At 40.0% G+C, this 24,381-nt stretch overlaps 1 protein-coding gene across 1 annotated transcript in view; it reads left to right on the forward strand.

The window, feature by feature from the left end:
- Nucleotides 1–23,315, forward strand: part of Rad18 (RAD18 E3 ubiquitin protein ligase) — a 95,077-nt gene extending 71,762 nt beyond the window's left edge. Inside the window, exons 12-13 of the mRNA XM_038320437.1 lie at nucleotides 13,422–13,484; nucleotides 22,424–23,315. Of these exons, the coding sequence (XP_038176365.1) occupies nucleotides 13,422–13,484; nucleotides 22,424–22,523 (163 nt within the window). The 3' untranslated portion in view covers nucleotides 22,524–23,315. The remainder of the gene's footprint in view (nucleotides 1–13,421; nucleotides 13,485–22,423) is intronic.
- Nucleotides 23,316–24,381: the final 1,066 nt, after the last annotated feature.

Raw genomic sequence — 24,381 nt, forward strand, 5'->3', positions numbered from 1 at the left:
GGACAGGGTACAAGGAGATCTGCTGAGTCTAGGTAATAATGTTAATTAAAGGTAGGAATAGGGTTTTGGATTTTGGTACATTTTATGAGTACAGATGGGGCTTTTAAAGCCTTGGTCTCTGTCTACAAAAGGGAATAATAAATGTGGGGTTCCAGAGCTCCTTGTGCTCCACAGCTATCTCCATGCACAGTTTCCTCTGCTGCCCAAAAGAGGAGCATAGAGATGCCTGTGGGCTGTTGAGAAACTGTTGAGAGAGTGTTGAGTGACAGACAGATTATCCAGAAAGCTCTGTGCCAAATAGGCCCACAGGTGGAAAACAGAAAATGTGTTGACTAGAAACAGTGTGTTTTTTCTTTTTTTTTTTTTCTTTTTTTTGGTTTTTCGAGACAGGGTTTCTCTGCAGCTTTTTTAGAGCCTGTCCTGGAACTAGCTCTTGTAGACCAGGCTGGCCTCGAACTCACAGAGATCTGCCTGCCTCTGCCTCCCGAGTGCTGGGATTAAAGGCGTGCGCCACCACCGCCCGGCAACAGTGTGTTTTTTCATCTCATGTCATAATAAACCAAATACATAATAATCCATCATGAAACTGGAGTTTACCAGTGTGCAAATAAAACTCTCTCTACTTTAGGTAGATTAGCATTAGTGTGGGACTAGAAGTTCTTTGATTGCCTGAGGGTGGGGTGTCTTTCCTTATTATCCTGCTTTCTTGAAGTGTTCTTGTTTTAACTCAACTTGTCATTTTTGGAAGGCTTTATTTTAGTTCTACTTGTCTGTAGTTTAGTGTGTTATTTTTCTGCACTGCTAGTTTTTAAGGTGCAGCCAGATTCCTCTGCTAGAATGGGGGATTACAAACAAATATGGCTAAAACATCCATGCAGTACTGGACTGGAATTGGAAACATTAAAATGAAAACTTGAATTTGGCTTCCTAGAGATGGAAATGGATGGGAAGAAATGCTTAATAATTTAGTTAAGTAAATGAGCTAGCATATGTACATATGTATTTGCTTGTCCTGTCAGATGTGAGGCCCTTCACAATTATACCACAGTGGTAATCGGCACACCTAGAGTACACGTGTTGGTTTCTGTGTTAATAATATTAGCCAGCAAAAGGCACCGATAATGCTTGTAGAAATCGCTGTTTCTTGGACTAGAATTGGAATATGTAACATAAACCTAGAACATTTTATCATGTAAGAAAGCAAGGAAGCACAAAAAGGAGAGAGAACAGAACAACAGTGAGGAAAAATAAACAAGATATCACACACTTAGCAACTGATAGCATGTCTAAGGGATATAGGAACTGACATCAAGAGTTCCCCAGTGGCCAACAGTAGAACAGTTTAGGCAATAACATATTTACTGTAGTAAAGGATTAAACCAAAACAGAAAATAAATGTCTATGCATTCATTTCCTAGTGATTAAAAAATGAGTTAGAAGAAATAAATATTGTGTGTAGAGAGATTGCAAGTAATTGACTTGGGTGCTTCCCATCAACAAGGTGCAATGTAACAACCCCCGTGACTTCAGAGAGGCCTACTCCTTGGGACCATCTTCTAAAGAAGCAAGGGAGTTGTGTCCACAGTGGAGAAACCTGGGAAGCACCACCTGAGTCAAGTTATGATGTCAGCATTAATAGTTGTGCAACGTAGGTAGTACATGCTCTATGAAATGTAAGGTCTATTCTATCTCTGTGTTTCCTCCTTAAAAATCCAACAGCCCAAGTCGCATTGGGGATTAGGGGAGTCACTGAACTTCAGTTGAGGGTCATTTTATAAAATGTTTGACCAATCTCCAGAATGTCAAGGCCATCAAAACCAAAGAATGTCTGCGGAAACTCAACATGACAAATGTAATGTAGCCTGCATGAAATTCTGGGGTAGAAAAATGATATTAGGTAAAGACTGAAAATGTGCTTCAGTTAGTAACAAATGGATTACCATTTTCTTCATTTGATGGAGCTAATATGTAGCACGAATAATAACCCAGAGACAGATATTGGGGTTCAACTTGAAGATCAGAAAAGCAAAGCAGCCAACCACTAGAGAGACCTTTTACCTCTACCAAATCTTCAGACCGAAAGGGCGAGATCCTGTTTCCTCAAATCCTGACTCCACACTCCAGTGAGTTCCTGTCTCTTCCCCTTTATATTCCTCTCTCCTCCCAGCCATATCACTCCTGTCTCCACTTTCCTAGTGCTGGGATTAAAGGTGTGTGACTTCCAAACACTGGGATAAAGATGTGAACCAAGACCACCTGGATCTGTTTCTGGATTGATCTTGTGGTAGCCCAGGGTGGCCTTGAACTCCCAGAGATCCGCCTGCCTCTGTCTTCTGAGTCCTGGGATTAAAGGTGTGTGCCACCACTCCCTGACGGGTATGGCTGACTAGTGTGGCTGCTTAGCCCTCTGATCTTCAGGCAAGCTTTTTATTAAAACACAAATAATATACCACTATACTAATATATCACCATAATGTAGCATATTACCAGTGGAGGAACTTGGAAGTAAGGTGTATGGGTGCTTTCTGTACTTTGTAACTTTTCTGTGATTGTAAAATCACCCTTAAGTTAAAAATGAACTACTTTTAGTATTGAAAACTGAGTCCAGGGCGTTTTGCATGTTAGGCAACTACTCTACCACAGAGGCACACCTCCAGCATTTTACTTATTTTTAAATTGTTAAAAGTTATTTTTTTGTGTATGTATGTGGGTGTGCAAATGCCACAACACATGTGTGGCAATCAGAGGACAATTTGCTGGAGTTAGCTCTTTTTGTCTACCATGTGGGTTGTAGGAATTGAATTCAGATTGCCACCCTTGATGGCAGTCACCTCCGTCCACTGAATTATCTCACCAACCCCAGGTTGGTGTTGTTTTAAAATGCCTTTAGCACATGCATCATTGGTATTAGCGTGAAAATATCCAGGGTATGTTGAGTATTGGAAAACTAACATCATCAAAATCAGTTTCTTCTGTGAGAAATTGGACACTGGTTTAGAACTTTAGTGAATTTAGTTATTGAAATGTAAAGGATTAAACCAAAATTTCCTTTTATTTGGTTGTTTTTGTTTTGAGACATGATCTGTTGCCAGGCTGTCCTGGATCTAGTTGTTCTTCCTGCCTTAGCCTCCTAAGTTCTAGTATTATAAGTGTGTCCCATCATGCCTGGTACTTTCCTTTCATTTAATACTTTATACACACACACACACACATACACACACACATTTATAAATCAGTAGACTCTTGTCTGAACACAGTCTATAAAAATGTACTTTTGTTTTAAATTTATGACATAACATGAGAAAATAATTATTTTAAAAGTTACTTTTATTACCTTTTGCTAGTACTTTGAATTTTCCCACAGTGATTGTAAGCATTGCAGCTTGGATGGAAAGATATCCTGGCTGTCAGGAGCCAAGGAATACTACAAAGTCACACTGCACAACAAACCTTACACAAGAGATTTATTGGGAGGGAAAACACCAGGAGGGTAGGTGCCTCTTCTTAGGTGAGAAACAGCAGAGAACGGAGCAGAAGGGAGAGGGGGGGTAGAACTTTTCAGTGTGAAGCTTTCCAGGATGGAGATTTGTGTGATTTTTAAGACCAGAGATTAGACTTTTTTTTACTCTGTAGATTGGGGAAGAATGTTCTGTGGGTGGGACCTAGAAGTTGGATGTCCTGGGGAGAGGCCTACAGTGATCTTACTCTATAAGAGGTGCGGCCTGGCCTTTATGTTTTACCCTAATGGGAGATATGCAGGCTTCACAGTGTGTTTTGCCCTTTTCAGCCACCATCTTCTTTATTAATGCATGTGCACTTGTAACAGTGCTCTGAGTGGTGACTCTCAGGACTGTGAAAGTCAGAGGGTTTGATGTCTTCTCCAGTGCTCCTGTCCAAGGATATAGCCAGGAAATAAAGGGGATTTCTTCTCTCAGTTCACACTGGTAGAAATTACTGTTGTTTTCTTTGGATAGTCTGATTGTGCTAGTTAGTTTTATGTCAGTTTTACACAAGCTCATCTCTCTCTCTCAATTCTCTCATCTCTCTCATTCTCTTTCATCTCTTTCATTCTCTCTCATCTCTCTCATTCTCTTATCTCTCATTCTCTCATTTAAGAGAAGGAACCCTGTTAAGAAAATGCCTCCATAAGATTAGGCTATAGGCAAGCCTGTAGGGCATTTTCTTAATTAGCAATTGATGGGTAGGCCTAGCCTGTTGGTGGTGGTTCTATTCCTGGGCTTGGTGGTCCCAGGTTCTGTAAGAAAGCAGGTTGAACAAGCCATGGAAAGCAAGCCAATAAGCAGCATCCCTCCACAGCCTCTGCATCAGCTCCTGACCTCATAAAACCAGAGATAGAGTTCTCCCCATGGGGACCAAGTCAGTAGGCAACTGAGTATAAGGACTAGGTTTCCAAGAATCAGAGACAGCCCCTGCTCCCACTGTTAGGAGTTCCACAAAATGACCAAGTTACACAACTAACATATATGCAGAGGGCCTAGGTCAATCTCATGCAGGCTCCATGATTATTAGTGGTTCAGTATCTGTGAGCCCCTATGAGCTTAGATTAGTTGATTTTGTGGGTTTACCTGTCATGACCTTGACCACCTCCCTCAATCCTTCCTCCTTTTCCTCAGGATTTTCCAGGCTCCACCTAAAGTTTGACTGTCTCTATATCTGTTTCCATCAATTGCTGGATGAAACCTCTCTGATGGCAATTGGGCTAGGCACCAATTTATGAGTATAATAGAATATCGTTAGGTATCATTACATTGCTTTTTTTTCCCCCAGTAGTGTTTGGTTCTTTCCTAGGTCTCTGGGTGAGACCTTTTAAATAAACTTTTAAAGTGTTAGAATTTGTAAGACTGTAGGACTTTTTAAGTTTGTAAAATGTTTTGTATTGTGATGTTTATATGTTTAATGTGTGCTCTTAGGAATAAACAAAAAAGGAAAGATATGGCTTTACAGTGATGTGTTTGTATATCAAATTGATAAAGAATTAATTATCTTGGATAGTTTTATGTCAACTTGATACAAGCTAGAGTCATTTGAGAGAAGGGAACCTCAATTAAGAATGCCTCCATTGATTGTGCTGTAGGCACCTGACTAGAATACCAAAGAATGAGAGGAGCTTTCCAAGCAAAACAGAGCTTTGGAGGCCAGAAATGGAGAAAACTGATTTCCAGGGAGATGGGGAAGCCGGTAGGGACTGAAGGCACAATTAGTGATGGCATAGGTGATGGATGCAGGAGCAGTGCAGGCACCACAGTCAGACCCCTGCCTGTGAGGCCTGAGTCTGCTGCCTACCAGCTGGGTAAGCTGAACTTTTTAAAGTGCATTGCTGCTTATTGACAATTACTTGGGAAATTCTTGTCCCAAGATACAATTTCATGTGCTTAGTTTGATTCATAAATTGAGATCAATTTTCAACTGTTGAAGAACTTTTAATTATTCATTGATAAAAATGAAGGACAAAAAAGTGTGCTTTTCAGAGCACTTTGAGAAAAGTTGGAGAGACCAAAGGAACTCCTAGTTCCTTCTAACTGTTAAACATGCAGTAATGGTTTGAATCAATATTCCCAGGCTCCCAAGGTGGTGACCAGTTAGCAGCTAACTCTCATTTAGTTTTAAAAATTAAAATCATAAAACTTTTGTCCTTGTACTGGTGTATAAAATTGGTTGGGGTAAAAATGATGTGTCATTTACATTATACTGTTGGAATTTTGTAGTTTTAGCTGGCTGCCTGGGATTCTGTTGTTATAGTGACTGCCACACTAGTTTTCTTTAAATCAGAGGAGCAGGTAGGTATTAGCCCTGAGAACCCGAGGAAAGGGTGAGCTAGGATGGAATGCAAGTGTGTTCAAAATAGAAAGTATGTTGAGAAGGCATAAATATAGTAACTGCTTTCATGGATGAAGGCTGAAGGTCAAGGAGCTGATGCTCTTCTCTATAGGGATACCTAAGCTACTCATTCCCTCCAGCCCAGGCGTTTCCCTATTTCAGTGTGAAGATTTTCATCTGGCTTCATTTTAGATTACTACTGCTTCCTGGGTTGGTAAGAACTGAATGTTAAAGTTAGGTGAAGAGCAGCCAGGTACCCTTAGCTTCCCTGTATGAGTCTGGTTTTCAGTTCTTACCTTCATGATGACTAGATAGCACTCCATTATCTCTTCCTGGAATGGTTGTCAGGGTGCCTCATCAGTAGGCAGCACAGAATTAATTTGCACAGTGTCTCTGTTCTTTTTCCCTCCTACCCAGATACATTCTGGAACATGGGTACATAGTAAACTGCTGATTTTGCTCTCTTCTATTGATTTTACCAAGTAAGCAGAACACACCGCTCTTGTGTCTCAGAATAATCCAAGCATTACAGATGATGGGTTGCATTTGCAGAGGATTTTTTTTTTTTAGTTGATTCCACAGAAGTCAATTTTAGAAGCCTTAAAGATGTCATTATATGCTTTTCTTGTTGTACTAAGCATATCTTAAAGAATCATTTATAACCTATTATTAGGTTATATTGCACATAAAATTAAAACATCAGATTATTGGAAGCACGGGGTAAACATAGTTTGGGAGTGATGGTTCTTACACACATTTAATGGCTTAGCCTTAGTACTTCATTTCTTAAAGGAACAGAGTCCCAGGAAAGGTCAGTGTCTCATGACTGAGATTCAGTCCTGTCAATGAGATTTAAAATTCTTGCCCTCCTTGGATCATAGTCTAGAGTTATTCGGCCCATGCTGATATCACTCAGGATAGTTGATATTGGCATCTTCCACTTGCACTGTTTGATGTGTAGTCTCAGAAAGAAAACAGTATGAATTTAATTGCAGCTGGCCTGACTGAACAGAGCCAATACTAGCCTCAGCACCACCATTTTAGTGGATCCCTCCACCCCCATTATCAGAGGAACTTGTCATCTAGTTAAGCTACATTGATAGGAAATGTTCATCTTTGGAATGTTGCTTGTTCTATGATTCTCGGGGTGGCAGGGTACTGTACAATTGTAGGGACATTACTGTTAGAATGCTGTACAGAACAACCAATGGGGAAGGGACTCTGAGGAGATCAACTGAAATTTACCTTTGCTTGATAGATGGATGAGTGTCCTTCAATACACCCTATTCACATATAACAGGGCCTACCCAGGTTTAGCCACTACCTATTACATGATTGCTTCACCTATCTCATTCCACTCCCAAACCCCAAATCAGGATCTCATGTAGTCTAGTCTGGCTTTAAATTATAGACTGCAGATGTTCTTCAACTCCTGGTCCTTCTGCCTCTACTTCCTAAGTGCTAGGATTATAGGTCAGCTCCACTGTGCCTGGCTCCATTGCAGTATTCAGAATAGAACACTGGCCTGGCCTGGTGGCATGTACCTTTACTCTCAGCATTGCAGAAGCAGGCAGGTCAGGCCGCTGATCTCTGTGAGCACATGCACTCATATGCACCCCCCTACTTAGACACACCACACATATATATGATTAAAAATGATTCTGAAAGAACAGAACACTGGGAATTACTCTAGAACACTGGGGAGCTCTTAGGTTTTCATTCTTGGAGACTAGTTGATTAACTAGTGCAGCCGCCTACTGAAGTACTGTGTGATTGTTAATGGAATATTTCTAAGTGATAAAGGGATTCCTAGGATACATTAATTATCTAAAAGACTAACATCTGGAACAGCAAATGTAGCTTACTGCTTTTATTCTAAATGGAGGAAGATAGTGGGTGTTTTTATTTTGCACAAAACTAACTAAAAAAAATAAATGCACTCTTGAGGAATGAGTAAGTTTAAAGATATGAAAAGCTAATAAAAGTGGCTACATGTTGGCGATATCGGGACCAGGATAGAAGGGAACAAGGATTTGAGACTATGTATGTGTCAGTCAGTCAGTCAGACAGGATCTCATGTAGCCCAGGTGGGCTTCAAACTTATTGTGTGACTGAGGATGACTTTGAACTTTTCCAAGTATTGTGATTATAGGTTTGTACCAACATTCCCGCTTTATGCTGTGCTGGGGAATCAAACCTTGGGCTTTTTGTGTTCTAAGCAAACATTATACCAGTTTAGCTATATCTCTAGCCCTCAGTGTGTATCTTTTGGTGTTTGTATTTTAAACCATGTAAATATTTTTAAACAAAAAGTATAAACAAAAAGTTTAAACCTTCATTCTTTGAAATAAAATTTTAAAGTCATTGTATCTTAGGTGTTATATGTTGACTAATGAAGGCTGGTAGTGTTGGCACTGAGGTAAGACAGATGTATTGATGAGGTTTTGTAATTTATGAATTTTGTAAATATTCACATTGAATTTTTAAAAACACTTTTTACACTTGGAAGGTTTGGTATTGCATTCAGCTTTTAGCTGTTACTAGTGTGACATTGTATGAATTTAATACTGCCATATTTTTTTTACTAACATGCTTTGTTTGATGTTTTGCTATAGCAGTTTTGAGGGTACAATATGTATAACTTTAGAGTACTCCTGGAAACTAAATGGTTCAGTTATTCACCTACTGAATTTTGTTGTTTGAAAATTTCTAGAAAATAAAAATAAAAATGTGGAATAATTTTCTAGTATTATTTGTGCTTTAAAAAGTTATCACTGGGTGATAAGTAAGCTAGACTCTCTTTTAATTTGGAGGAAATCTTTGTACAAGATGCAGTCACATCAAGTCTGTGACTTTCCTTTGCTTCCATGAAATCCATGTACCTGACAGTCAGTTGTCTTTGTTCCATTGTAGGAGTTATCTCAGCCATTGACTGTGCATGTAGGAGGTGGTTGAGTTTCTTTCACTCGTTGGTTAGAGGAAATTTGATTTTGCTTTGCCAGCCTTCCTAGGTTACTTGGTCATGTATTGGGACTACTTTGTAAACTAAGTATGAGCTTCATTGCTGATTGGATAAATGCATTCTTACTTGTCATCGAAGGCCTGTCATCTTAGTTTTCTACATCTCCTGGAGCTCATGCTTTCTTTATCCATGAAGCTTGCCGTTGGTTGCCTGGTGAAAACCTTACTGATAGGAATATAGGGGAGGCATTGTTAACGCTTGCAGATGAATAGTGGTTAAGTTTCTGCTTCTGCTGGCTGAAGCAGCATGGTTGATGGAAAGAAGATGATCTTGGCATTTCTGTTTGTTTGTTTTTTCCTGCTTTAATCTTTCTGAGCCTGTGTCCATTTTGCAAATGTTAAGAGACCTAGAACAGGTCTGAATTAAAGTTAGTGTGTGTAAGGTAATTATCAAAGTGGTTGGTAAGAGTAGTTACTCAGAAAAATGGCAACCTTTGTCATCATTGAGTGATTTTTGTAAAAAAAATCTATGAATGTTGACTATTTTATTAAGTTACTGTTAGCCTGCTACTAGAGTATTTAGAACATAAGCAATTGACTCACCCTACAGAGCAGATTACTAGAAATCATGCTTTGTGGAAGGATTTATGCTAGCAGGCAGCGTTTACTGAAGGATCGTTGTCTGACAGGTTTTATACCCTTTTAATCAACACTGGTGATTTGTGTTAAAGGAGGTTGGTTTTTATTTTAATGTTGCATGTCCTCAACCACATTCAAATTATTGCCACAGTGAAGATACTTGGAAGCAGGTAAGTATTAGATATTAGGAAATTCCACTTGTAAGTAATCTTTAATTCACAGGATTTTTATAGCAAACGTTTGTGTTTTTCCTACTGTGCAGTACCTTGAGTACCTGCCAGGCTGGATAAATAACAGGCTCTGATGATTTTGCACCTGGTGTCATAGAAACAGTGGGAATCAAAGATTAAAGTGGTGCGTATAGTGATCAGGTTTCCTGGGCAAATTGAAGCAGTGCTGTGACAGTTATTTAGAAAATCCAGATTCAAACCTGTTTCATGAAAGTGGAGGCAATATTGATTGAACATTTACTATGTGCCAACCTCTGTACTTAACATTTAGTGTGCTGTATTGATTCATCTTAAATATATCCCTGGGAAATACATGTCCTGACAAGAGATACAGGCTTGGAGGTTTAGAAAGGTTCTAGAACTTGCCTAAGGTTGAACATTCAATGACAGGAACAGGAGTCCATTTTGCAATGCTGACACTGAAATCTGTGCATGCCCTCTACCCCCAGCTTCATAGGAGAATTTGACATCTTGTCAGTTTCATCTTTACTGTTAGATGAAATTGTATGCTAGAAAAGGAGCATGCAAATAGCTTTTTCTTTAGAAGTAATGTTCAGAGAGCAAGAATGAAATTCTCAGCTATCCCAAGGTGCATGTGCACACCAACACATGCATTAGCTCGTCTTTCTTAAGTGTGAGCTGAAAATAAGGTTTAAGTGGTAGAAAGTTAAGCCTACTAGAATCTTCCAGATCCCAGGTTGGGAATTCAGACTATAAAAGATTCATATAATTGTCAGTGGGACTTTCTCACATGTAATTTATATAATAATGTTCACAATAGCTGGACAGATGGTCACATCAGAGGGCACAATCTCAATATTCTTCCATAGTAATGTTGTAGCTTTCATGTGCCAGACCTCCTGCTTATCCAACTTCTTAAATTATAGTCTTCCAAATGTTACAAACCTAGCTAGTAGAGATGCTGAAGTTTATGCAGAAGTTTCTTGCTCTAGATGTAAAAGTTATGTTTGTGTGGGATTGTACATGTCTGACCCTGGGTATATCAGAGTGAGTAATTAAATTTCTCTTAAGATTTTTTTTAGATGTCTTAACAGCATTTTAGATATTTTTTTATCTTCAAGCCATATAAAATGACTAAAATTTCAAAAATATTAAATGCTTCTGTCTAAAGAAATCTTTGAGTTATAATTTTAGTAACATTAACTTTTGTGTGATAGATTTCCTTTGTAAAATCCTAATTATGAGACTGAATGCTTAATTTCTAACATCTGGCTTTTGAGAAGGACACAGTGAACGCATTACTTTAGACAGGTTTGAACAGTTTTGTCTGGTATTGCCATGTGTTCCTGTCAACTCTTACATTCAGTGTTGACAAAAATTGAAGTAGCAGATGTACCATAGACCCTGCAACTTCATAGCTATGCACGCGACACTTCCTAGGTTTTGGATCAGTAAGGTTTTGATTTTGTGATCATTCTCATGAGGGTCTAAGATGTAGTGGAAAGAAATGAAGACAGAGGACATCGGGAAATTGCCAGCATGGCTGGGCATAAGTACCAAAGACAAGAGAAAGCAAATGGTGTGCTTTGTGAGTCTGAGATCCGTTTCCACTGAGGCCTTTTTGCAGAAGCCTCTCCAGTGTGTGCCTTGTGCACTGCACATGTTCCCTTTAACAAACTGAGACTGTGCTGGGTGATTTGGAAGTACTAGGAAAACTGATCACAGACTACCAGCTTCTGAACAAGACTGAAACTGGAACTTGTTTTGTAGACCAGGCTAGCCTCCAACTCAGAGAGATCCACCTGCCTCTGACTTGAGATTGCTGGGATTAAAGGTGCACGCCACCATGCCTGGCCGTTATCTTTTTTTTTTTTTTAAAGTCATTTAAAATGTTTTTGGTGGTGGGTGAGGGTATTGGACAAGAAGCAGACTTTATTCTTTGTTCTGACCATGTGACACTGGCCAGAAATATCGTCAAATATCTCCCAGAAATACTGCTAGACATGTTGTCAGGGAGCATGAAAGAGTAAATAACTGCAGGTTTCTTCTGCAATTAGAACAATTACTGCAAAATAAGAAGGAGCCAGAGTTGAGATTTTGTGACCAGAAAGGTTTAAAACTGCTTCTTTGGGAATGGCAGTGGCAGTGGCCATGAGCCTTCCCCAGTGAAAGGCTGTGTGGGTCTGCCTCCCAGAGAGTAATAAAGTTAGTGAAATCAGCCAACTGACCTGCAGGGCTTTCTTCTTGTAATAAAAGCTCCATTTCAGTAGCTGTTTAATAGGAAAGGTTTGTTACAAACCAGTGTTGGGTGAAATTGACTGATGAAGTGTTACTGTTCCAGGGTCACCTAGCTTTTGAGAACGGCCATTTCTCAGTGGGAAACAGCGTGCATACGTGGCAGGCTGGCACAGGGTTCCCAATACAGGGACCTAAAGGAATAATTGCAGTGCATACATAGATGAGTAAGTGAATTGACTGTGGACGTGGACAAGATAATGTCCTACCATTTTAAAAAATCATACGTGTGTAATGCCCTACAAATAAACACAACTAAAGTATTAGTGAATTCACATCTGTTCCTTATTACTATGGCTATTTTTCAAGCCACAGATACCAGAAGTTATTACCAGTGAGCTCCTTGTTCTTAGAATCTCAGGGAATGTACTAGAAGTATAGGGTTACACATGTAGTGTGATGGGACAACCTCTCCACCTAGATCCTGCATGAGGCTCCTTGAGAATCTAGAGGACTTGGGGAAATACACTGAGTGAAACATTTGGTGCAAAGCTCTGTTTGATGATCTCTGTGGCCTCTTTTGCTTTGGCAACATGGGCAAATACTACTTCAGTGTGGTTTGTCAGAAATGGTTGAAAGTACTTCATTGGCACTTTAAATCGTAATAATTTAAAGCTTTTGTTATTTATTAATGTATCATTAGAGATATTATTCACATTTAGTATTTTCAACCCAGTTGTTTCTCACCTTAGCTTTCTCCTCTTTCTGCTAGGTGACATTTGTTTTTGAATGCCATATGGTTCCCATGACATTCCATGTAGAATGACTAGAGAAGTGTGTTTGATACTGGTGGACACACAGCCTTTCTAAAATAATTTTTATTGATTATAAGAACAAGATACTAAAACCTTCCATTTTTTTCTTTTAAAGGAATAATTTTTGCTCTCTATGACCTTGTTTTCCATGTACCACTAGAGAGAGTAGCATTTTAAGCTAGCTCACATTTTTATAACACATTTCCTTTATTAGCACTGCTCAGATGCATTATGCTTTACTTTATGTTGGTTACCAAGAGACTAAAAGCCACTTAGCTACTGCGTGTGGATCTCATCACCAGAATTTAGTTTTTAAAACACAATCTCTTTCTCTTTTCCTTTTTGATAGAGCTGGGAACTAACTAAATTATAATTTGATCTTTGATTGACATAAAAGATTAAAAAGCATCATGTCATTGATCTGTCTAGACTCAGGTTTATGTTGAGAGTTTATTTACACTTTCTTCATTGTTTTTATCACTACTAACTCATTAAAGTTTTTATAGCTTTTTTGAAATTTAGTTGACATATAATTGTAAATATTTACAGGACCTAATTTGATGAGGTTCCACATAGGTATGTGACCACAAAGCCATCTTACAGTGTGGACGGTGAATATATCTATCCTTCTGTATCCCTTTGTGCCTCTTTGTCCTTCCCCACTGACCCTAGCTCCCCAGTGCTCATGTTTGGGTCAGGACAGACCTCAACTGTGTAGCATTGCTGATACATGTCCTTTTAGTTCCAGTTCGGACATCATAAGAGACCTTCTGGAAGAAGAGGAAGCTTGGGAAGCATCTCACAGGTGAGTTCTCATACTCAGCAATGTGTGAGCTTGGACCTGAGAAATGAGCACTCTGTGTAGCTGCTTCTATGCAAGACATTTGTGCTTTCTGACAGATGGAAGAGACTAATAATCCAAGAGTAAAGCAAAGACTTCTGCTGTGTTTCTTGTCTGTGTAGTTTCACTGTGGAACTGGAGTCCTGGTGCAATAACTAGTTACTTGTAGATCTCATTTCTATGTCCATGATATTTTTTTTGACAGTGTGATAATTTGCTAAGCACAGATTGACTAAATAAAGAAATAGCCTTCCTCATGTCTAAGGTGAATTTCTCCTTCAGCATCATTCCTACCCCATTGTCTGGAGCCACCTTCTGCTGTCCTTCTTTATCTCACACAGGCAGCCTTTCTCCTTCTAGTTGGGTCTTTATTGTTTTGTCTTTGATGTGCAGTGGCAGCCTCTATAGCCACAAGTGATTCTCCTTCCCTCTTCCTTAGTAGTGATGTCATCTTGCAATTTGTTTCTTTATCTTTCATTTCCAGCCTTCTTTGACGGCCTCCATACTACTAAATCCAGAGGCCGTTCAGAATTCACTTTCCTTGCCTCATTAGCAGTGTTTTATACAAAGCAGGAAGATCAGAAGTTCAAGATCATCCTCAGCTTTGTATCAGGTTTGATGCCAGCCTGGGCTACATGAGACCTTGTGTTTAAATGATGATGATGATGATGATGATGATGATGATGAGGATGATGTTTTAAGATAAGTAGAACAAATTCAAAGTGGATTAAAATGCTACAATAGAAGGTATTTGAATAACACCAAAGAAGATAGAGAAATGACAAACAAAAGGGAGACATACAAATTCTGCTTTATGAATGATTATAGGATTGGGTTATACAACCCAATCAGAATATAGACTCTGCTGGATGGATTGATTTAAAAAAAATGTACTGTGCCCCTGTGCTTTTCTACAAAGAACAGATTTTTGATTCCAAGTCACCGATATATTGAAATGAAAAGAACAGATAAAAGATATGCCATAGACATCCTGAATGAGACTAACATATTGATAATGTTGACAAGATAGCTTGAAGGTAAAAAATGTAACAGAGCCAAAGACATTTATGATGCTCGAAAAGGTCAAACTATCAAGAAGACAAAATGATTGAGAATATGTATAGATGTAATAAGAGTCCCAGAGTACGTGAAGCTAAAGATGGAATGGAAAACTACCATAGACAACAAGGAGTAAAATTTCATCTCACCCCTCCACACCACCACCAAAACAAATCCAAAAACGGACTCATTTTCATCACAGCCCTTTGTGGATAGAGGGCCATGCAGGTTATAGGGGACCTGCAGAATTGCATGCTGATGGTATACCACTCACCAGTGGCCTCCTGCCTTCCTCAGAACTTGGGAATTCTCTGGCTCTGTGAGTTCCTCATGTTCTCCAGGCACTTGCCCATCTCTGCTCTTTTAAAGTGCTCTGTCAGGAACAGTGTTCAGACATACTAAGACGCAGACCTTCCTGGCTCTCATTCTCATCTTTTCTGTATTTATTTGCCTTTTCATTTTCTTGGTACTGTTTCTCAAAGTACAGCTTTTAATTTTGATGAAATGTGTTATGTCTGTTTTAATTATTTTCATCCAACCTAGGAAACCTTTTTGTAATCCAAAGTCACCATTTTTTTTTTTTTATGGTTTAGAAGTATTAGGTTTTGCATTAAGGTTTGAAACGTATTAAGTGTCATAAGGTGATGATGATGACTGGTTCAGTGGTTCTTTTTTGCATAAGGCTTTCCCATTGCTGTAGCATTAGGTATTAAAGAGATGGCCCATGTCTATTTCATAGGTGTGTATATATTTGTTTCTAGAATTATTCTTGTGTTTATTGATCATGTAGAAGTCTTTTCAACACTTCATAATTGCTATTTGATAGTGCTTTAAATCAGGTAATTTGAAACTTTTTTTTAAATAAATGTAATGGCTAGGGTTTATTTTTTGTTGCTGTTGTATTACTTTTGATAAATGTGTAAGGTAACAAAGGAAGGGATAGAATGTTCCTTGGTAGCATGGCTTCTGGGGCCTGGTGTAAAGCTGCGATGACTCTGGGGCCAGAGGCTGGCTGTGCTCTTCTCTGTGCCATTTCCATTTGACATGCAGCTTCTGCTGAGCTCTTCTGGTTTGTGAATCTCTGATAACCTACTGCAAAATGGGACTGTCCCCGTAGAGAGTGGAAAGTCTTTAGCATCCACAGGGGACAATTGCATCATGTAGTAAGTAGGTAGCTTAAACAATAGAAAAGCATTTTCCCACAGCTCTAGAGGCTGGAAGTCCAGGATCAAGGTGTCAATGGAATTGATCATTGAAGACTGCTGTCCCCAGAAAGGTATCTTCTCTTTTTGAGCTTTTTTGTGGTTAATGATTTTTAAAATGGTATTGAGGTTATGCTGTTCAAAAACTCAGGATTCTAGAACCAGTAAAATGACTCAGTGGGAGAAAATGCTTGCAGCTGAACTCAATGACCTGAGTTTGATCCCCCAAGCTTATATGGTAAAAACAGAGAACCTGCTCCTGTGAATCATCCTTGTGTACAATTCTGTCTCACGCTCTCTTTCTCTCTCTCCCTCCCTTTCCAAACAGCATCCCTGGATTGGCTATATTGATATAACTCTGTGTGTGTGTTTGGCCAGGATTAAACTTTATTTGGGAGGGGGGCGGGGGGGTTGTTGTTACCCTAGGCCAAGATTGACAAACCATGGACCATGAGCCAAATCTGGTCCTCTGTCTGATTTTTGTTAATAAAGTTTTATTAGAACATAGCCATACATTTCTTTACCCAGTGAGTGAAGGCTGCTTGTTTGTTTCCAGGCCATCCAGATTCCTGAAATAATCACACAGAAATGTGTATTACTTGCAATGCTGTATTGCCAGTAGCTTAAACATATTTGTGGCTGACTTATATTTTAAATTAACCCATTTCTATTAATCTGGGTATTGCCACGTGACTGTGGCTTATGGGCAAGGTTCCAGTGGGCTCCATCAGAGGTGTTTGTCTCCTGCAGGTGGCTATATAGCTTCTCACTGACTGCCTACTCTCTATACATATCTCTTTCAACATAGCTATATTCTGTTAAGCCATTGACTGAAAGAAGCTTCTTTACTAACCAATAGCAATAAAACATGTTCACAGCATACATCACCTCCCACAGTTCTTATTGTTTTTTTTTTGTTGTTGTTGTTTTATGTTACAAACAAGTCAAGTAGTTGCAGCAGAGTTGTCAAAGTCCAAAATAATTTGGACCATTGTAGAAATTTTGCTAACACTTTTTCTAAATCAGAAAAATCTAAACTGTTTGGTTGAGTACATTACTGGCTGAGAAGCCCTACCTTGACCCACCCTGGCAAAAATGGGTAGTATAAAGAGTCTTTCTAAGTTTTATAGGAATGTTCTTATCCCTCCTGAATCTGACCTTTCTGGATAAAAAGACTGGATGAATGTGGGAGATAATTTAAACAGGTGACATTCTAACTAATGGAAAAGGACACGCTGGTTTTATAGAGGTGAAGGAGTACTAAAAACATTGGTATCTAAACATAGGAACTTGTAGGCTAGGGAAGTTGTAGACGGAAAGACGCAGATAGACTCCGATGTTCAGAGCAATCTGTGGAAGGCTCTTCACTAAAAAAACGCCCCTGTGATATTCTCGTTATGGTTGCGAGTGCATTATGTTTTCCTGCCTGCTCTCCTGTCAGGTGACTTGGAACATAATTTGATCTTCATTCATCAGAGCCTTCTTCTGAACTACTCAGCAGATCCTGCCCTTTCTCACACAGAGACATGTTAGTACCTCCAGATGTCCTTGGTTTCTCCACTCTCACATTGTTTCTCAGCTGTCCCATCTCAGGTGGCATGTACACACGAGATGGGGTGTATTGGCTGGCTCTTCAAAGACCGGGAGTGGATTCACTTATTTGAGTTGAGTGAGAAGCTATCCTGATGTTTCCTACCTGATCAGACAGTCTCAGAGGAAGTGTAGTCAACTTGCGTACCCCACTGATGCTGATGCCATTTCTAGAAAACCAGCAGTCATGAGGACTGCTTCCTTTTTGGGAGCGCTATAGTGGGGTGTGCCCTAGACTATGCTGCTTGTATGGAAACCAGGTATTAATTTTCCTTTCTCTCAGAAACATGACTAACACACTAGATGAATGATCATGATCAATTTTTAAGAATTCAAAGAAACCACTGGTAGATTATGGGACCCTCAGACAACTGTGGAGAGCTCTCCAAACTGAAGCTGCCTTTTGTTACTCAGGGAGGGCTTTCTAGAGGTGGTGTCTGCATACCTTGCTATTCCTGCAGTAAGAACCATCCAGTTGTTTTCTTTGACTTTAGCTTAAGTGACTGATGCTATGTTGCCTCTGGTGGATGGCATTTACATGTGTCATGAGTCACTGCCAAGATTCCATGTGGCTTTCTGAGGTAGCCACTAATGGTTTATAGAATTGTTCTGCTTGCTGAGTCTGGGATTCTGGCCTCATACTTGGGTTTACTATTGCAAATTCACCTCATTGTACTGCTGGTAATTTTAATTATATGAGACGAATAGAATGAAGTAATGCCAATTCTTGTCAGTTGGGCACAATGGCTGATGAAGTGGTATATGCCTCAGTTCTCTAGAAGTCACTCTGGTGTAGAAACAGGCTCGGTATTGATGGGAGATATGTGTTTAAGAGTCTTGCTTTTCTGTTTGTTCTGAAAAGTCAGGCAGTGACTGCTCTTGGTGAAAATACTTTGTCTTTGTATTGAGGGTGCTTGTATGGTAAGTAGCATTGGAAGACTTCCTGTCAAGAAACAGGAGACAAAATATTGAGCATTAAAAAGAATTTTCTGACATGAGCTGCTTGCCCATACTGGTGTCATCTGGCCTCTCTGTGTCACCCTGTGGGAACCGGGTCTTAAGCAGCTCAGATGCCTGTCTTCTGACTTCTGTCCATGCTGTAGAACACAAACTGCACTTTCTGCAGAAGCCTAATGCACTCTCTGGTTTTTGTGAAGTTGCCAGGCTAACTTGGCAGTTTGCCCTTAGTTATCTTAGGCCCTTCCCACTTTTTGACATGTTTAGGTTGCTTTTTATAAACCTATAACATATGATTTTTTTTCACTTTTTGTTGATATAATAGTAGTCTCTCTTTAATTTGGGTAGTTCAGCCAGTTACATTTAATGTAATTATTGGCAGATACTTTTTATAGTGTCTTCCAGGTTGGTCCTCAATGTGCTTTGTGGTCAAACATGATCTTGAACTCACTTCCTGCTTCTGCTTCCTGCATGCTAGGATTACAGGCCTGCCCCATGTGATTGGTTGATGTAGTGCTGGAATGTATCCATCCAGTCAAGCACCCTACCACCTATGTTGTTGGAGGCTGCTCGTTTGTTCTTGGCCACCCAGAACTGAAATAACCACACAGAAACTATATTATTTGCAATACTGTTTGGCCAATAGCTTAAGCATATTTTTAGCTAGCTCTTATATCCTAAACTAACCCATCTCCATTAATCTGTGTATCTTCACATGGCTGTGGCTTAACAGGTAAAGTTTCCTTCTCAGCGGGACAACATGGCTTCTCACTGACTCTGCCTTCTTTCTCTCTATATACACCTGATCTTCACCCCCTCCCATCCAGTAATGATTATGCATGACTATTTTAGCCATTTTCTGTTTTCCTAATGCCTTTTCCTTTCCTTCTGTCTGAACCCATTTTGAATCAATAGGCAATAGCATGTGATTTCATTTTATGTCCAGGTTTAGCTTACTAGTTTTACCTTTGTTTTTAAATAGTGATCGTCCTGGGGTTTATGACATGCATACTTATTATAGTGAACCTTCACATATGTCCCTTGGTATATGAAAACCTAACAACAGTGTTTCCAATTCTTTCTTCCTATTCATGGTCCTGTTGTCATATTTACTCCTATGCAAGTTAAATAGGTCCAGATTTACAGCTGGTGATCATGCTTGTTCTATGTAAAAAGCTTCCTTTAATGTTTCTTATGATGTTTCTTAAATGTATTAGCCATCAGTCCTCTTAGCTTTTGTCTGAGATGTCTTTTCTTAGCTTTCACCTTTGAAAGATGTTTTGCTCGGGGTAGATTCTGGGTTGACAGTTTTCCTTCTGGCATTTTAAAGTTATCTCTGCATGACCGTGAGGCCTGTCTGGTTTCTTATGAGAAGACTGCAGCAAACCTTACTCATCCCTCTACAGAATGTTCCTTTTCTCTGCCTGCCTCCAAAGAGTTGCAGTACTTTGAATATTTCTCTACATGTTTTTTGTTTGTTAGTTGTTAGTGGGGGCAGGCCTACCACTTTTTGTCTTTGTTTAATATCTTTCACTATTGTTAGAAAACGCACAGCTGTGTAATTCATTTTCCACAGTTGTTTCTTCTGCAGGAATTCTATCATATGTGTATGAGTGCATGTGAGCATGAGCAAGTGAAGAGAGCATTGCATCCCCGGAGCTGGAGTTAAAGGAGGTAAAGAGCTACTGCTCGTGCTCTGGAGCAAGCTCTCTCAACCGCTGAGCCATCTCTCCAGCCCCCGCTGACACAGCTGAGGCATTTATTAGTTCTGTTCCTTAACTTAATAGTCCTTTGAAGAAATACTTCCTCTCTGATACTTTAGAGGTTTCCCAGTGTTTCCATTTGATTTGTTTATATCATGTCTATGTCTGCTGAAATTCTCTTGATGTTTCCTACCTTTTTTTTATTAGAGACCTTCATGTATTGGTTTTAATTATTTTGAAGTTCCATGGTCTGGTGGTTCCAGTATGTGGGCTGCCTCTGCATCAGCTGCTTAGTGCATGGCAGTGGAGTCTCTTTCTTTCTTCTTTTGTGTCTTCCATTTTAGCCTAAGACTGAACATACTGTGAAAGACTTCAGGGACTGAGGTAAATAGTTTGTGCCTAGAAAAGAGCTTACTCTGTGTGACCATTAATTTGGGGAGTTGAGCCAGGAGATTCCAGAGTTGGCCTAGTTGATTTCTATTGGTTGTTCTGGCTGTGTTGGCCAAAGCATCTGTGAGATCTTCAGCTCCTGTTTTTCCATAAGAGACTCAGATGTTTGTCTGAGTCCCAGGGACCAGTGTATTCTTGCTCTTTACAGAAGAGATGCATGCCGGGAGGGAGCCGTGCTTTCTGCCTGCCTCGGTGACTATCTCTATAGGCTCTCCTGTTTCTGGCAGTGGAGGAATGAGGCTTGCAAGTGACTCATGTGTTTGTCCCACACTGCTTCCTTGTACTTAAGAATTCATGCTATTCTGGCCTATATTGTTTGCTTCAGGTCAGCCAGAGCTACACAATAAGACTGTATCTCAACAAAACAAACAAAGAATTTATGGTGAAAATTTGTATTTAGAATGTTCTAGTGTTGTATGAGGCCACTTGTTCATTCCCGGCTGCCTAGGCCACGAAATAATCACTCAGAAACAGTATTAATTAAATAACTGTTTGGCCAATCACTTACACGTATTGTTAGCTAGCTCTTATATCTTTGGTTAACCCATTTCTATTATTTTTATATTTTACCACAAGGCTTGTGGCCTACCAGAAAGGTTCCAGCTGGTGGCTCACATCTTTCCCCTCTGGCAGCTCCATGGCGTCTCCCTGACTCTGCCTTCTTTCTCCCAGCATTCAGTTTAGTTTTTCCCACCTAGCTTTGTTCTCCTATAACTCTTCTATAGGCCCAAAGCAGTTTCTTAATTAATGGTAATCACAGCATACAGAGGGGACTCCCACATCATACAAGACCTTGGGTTTGATTCACCAACATCAAGAAAAACAAAAGAAAGGATTCCTGAGAAGTTTACCTGATGCTCTGCCCAAAGTCAGGGAGTTTGTGTGAGGGACTTGTTTTATCTTGGGGTTTTGTTTGGGGTGTATGTGAGAAAGAGAGAGGGAGGGAGGGAGGGAGACAGTGATAGATAAGACTCCTTACTGGTCAGGAGCTTACTGGGTAAGTTAGGCCAGCTGACAGTGAGCCTCAACCCATGGATCTAACCATGTATCTACATCCCCAGTACTGGGTTACAAACACAGGCCACTCATTGTGCTTGGCTTTTTAATGATGGTCTGTCTTAGTCAGGGTTTCTGTTGCTGTGAAGAGATGCCATAGCCATGGCTACTCTTACAAAAGAACACATTTAATTGGGACTTGCTTTAGTCTGTTATGGCTGGAAGCATGGCAGCACACAGGCAGACTTGGTGCTGGGGAAGCAGCTGAGAGTTCTACATCTGGATCTGATGGCAATGGGAAAGGACAACATTGGGCCAAGCTTGGGCTTTTGAAACCTCCAACATCCCTTCCCCTCCACTGACACACTTCCCTCCAACAAGGCCACATCTACTCCAACAAGGTGACACTCCCTAATCATTCTCAAGTAGTGTCACTACCGGATGACTTGGTGTTCAGATATAAGAGCCTTTGGGGGTCATTCTTTTTCAAATCACCACAGGGTTCAAAAGATAGAACCGAAAACAAGGTTTTAGTGACTAAGCCATCTCCCCAGCTCTGTTTGTTTTTGAGTCCTGGTCTGGATATAGTATTTGTGCCTACTTCCAGAATGGCCTGGAACTCAGAATGTAGACCAGGCCTCCTCAAAACCAGATTTTCCTTCTTCTGCCTCCCAAGTGCTGGAACTACAGGTTTATCACTATATATAGCTTTTTAAAGCTACTGGGTTTTGACTCAAGGGAAGAAATCTTTCTTTGGTCTTTGCAAATTCATTGTTCTTGTAAAGTGGGAATGATAATTACAGTGATAATACGAACTATAACTATGTCTCTAGAAGAGGGGCAGTTGTGTTTGTGCAGTCATGCATGTGAGAGGACTTAGTACACAGGGCTCCCATAGAACAGTGACCACTGCTTTCTAATATGTCATTTCTTTTCTTGTTTTCAGAAATGATCAGAACAGAGAAATAAACCCACAACAGAATCACCGCACTAGAGCCACTGAAAGTACCGAGACAGAGCCAAGAAACAAACGGAATAGGAATTAGTATGGGCTTTCGCCAGCTTTTCCATACAGTGACCAGAATATATTTTTTATTGCCATGTTTAACAATGCCTAGTGACGATGTTTAATTTTAATTGTAATAGTTAATTTATTATTTCATTCTTCTTTGCTTTTCTAGAAAAGAAAACAAAAAGAAAAGTTATAAAATGATCCTTGATCCTTTTTGGTCAGTTGCTTCCTTCTTTTAAGACATTTCTCCCCTAAAAACACAATCAGTAGCTTTGCATGGCAGGCACATTCCTCAACAGGGGTGTTTGCCTCGGTTTGACTTCTCTATTTCAGGATGTTTCTAAGTCATTTTCACTTTTTGCCATTGGCGAACCAGCCCCGGCAAAAACTTCTTTTTTTCCTCATGACAGTAATAAGCTAGTAAGAATATACATGCTTTTATCATAATCTCTTTGTCTAAGTGCCTGTTGCCAGGCCGCCAGCAGTTAGTGGTCAGTACCTGAGTTGTCTGTTAGACACACCTGTGTTTTCATAGTGTAGGATTATATTGTAGTCACAAAGTTAGTTTTATAATTTTTAAAAAGTCAGGTAAGTTGGTATTGTAATTTAAGGTAACAGTCGTAGGAACTCTGAAGCATGTGTATGTTCTTCTGAAGTGACTTCACTTAAAAAATAGTACAGCTAGCCCCTGGGGTCAGGCAGATCTCTAACACTTTTACTCCCAGCTGTTAAACATACAAAAAAATAAATGGGTTTTCTCAATGAATGCACAATTTGTAATTTCCTTGAAATAGTATGTTGTATTTGAATAAATGCTATAAATATATTGCATTTGTCATAAAGTTTGTTATTGTATTCAAAATGCCTTCAGTTCCCATTTTCCCTGCCTTTGTTTGGCATTTCAAAGCCAGCCTGCCCTCCTTGACCCCTCAGCCACTGACACACAAGCTTTCACACGCATTACACATATGGCTGGTTTACAGCAGTGACTTTATTGCTGGCTGGGAAACCATTTATGGCTTCTCCTTTCCAGATAATGTCTCTGATGCTAGCTTTTTGCTGTGCTTTGGGGCTTCTGACAATGTGTATGTGGGGTGGTGGGGGGGCTGGGAGCTTCCTCATTATGGCAAGAGTTGAATGTTTTCCCACTGGCACTACCATTGGTATTCCTTATGAGTTCCCTGAATTTGGGAAATGGACAGCAGTACCACTCACTGAATCTGTCGGTGGATCTGCTATAGGATAAGTGAGCTGAGCTACCAGGATTAGGCTATAGTGAAAGCCATGTTTCACTTAAAGTGACATAATCTGCTATATATTAAGTTGGAAACAATTGTATTTGCAGCAAAAGCAGTTTGCAGAGGAGAGATGCAACACAAGCCGGGGACCTCCTGTCAGTCACTGTACTGAACACTGAATATAGCGATGGCCAGCAGTCAGTCCATTCTAAAACTGGTTCTCAGTGCAATAGAAGTCTGTTCCTCAAGGAGAGTTGAACAGAATGGGGAGATGATTTCACTCGCTAGGACTTGAGGGGGTTGGAGGAGCGTTACCATATGGGCACAGGCCTGGGCCGCTGTCAAACACTGTCCTGCCTTAATCACCGTGAGCATTGATTTTTCCTCACAGTTCTAGGGCCTGGAAGACTAGATCAATAGACTAGGGTGTCTTCTGAGGCCTCTCTCCTTTGCTTGTAGATGCTTCCTTCTCAGTGTTCTTACGTGGTCTTCCCTCTGCACACGTGTCTGTGTTGGATCTCTCACTATGAGGACACCTCTCATGCTGGATCAGACCCTTTTCTGTGACCTCATTTTACTTTACCTCTTAATGAGTCTCTGTAAATAGTCTTGCTGTTAAGACTTTCTACATTTATGACTGGGAGAGGCACAGTT

Source organism: Arvicola amphibius, chromosome 2 (assembly GCF_903992535.2).
Source record: "Arvicola amphibius chromosome 2, mArvAmp1.2, whole genome shotgun sequence".
NCBI classification, from domain to species: Eukaryota; Metazoa; Chordata; class Mammalia; order Rodentia; family Cricetidae; genus Arvicola; species Arvicola amphibius.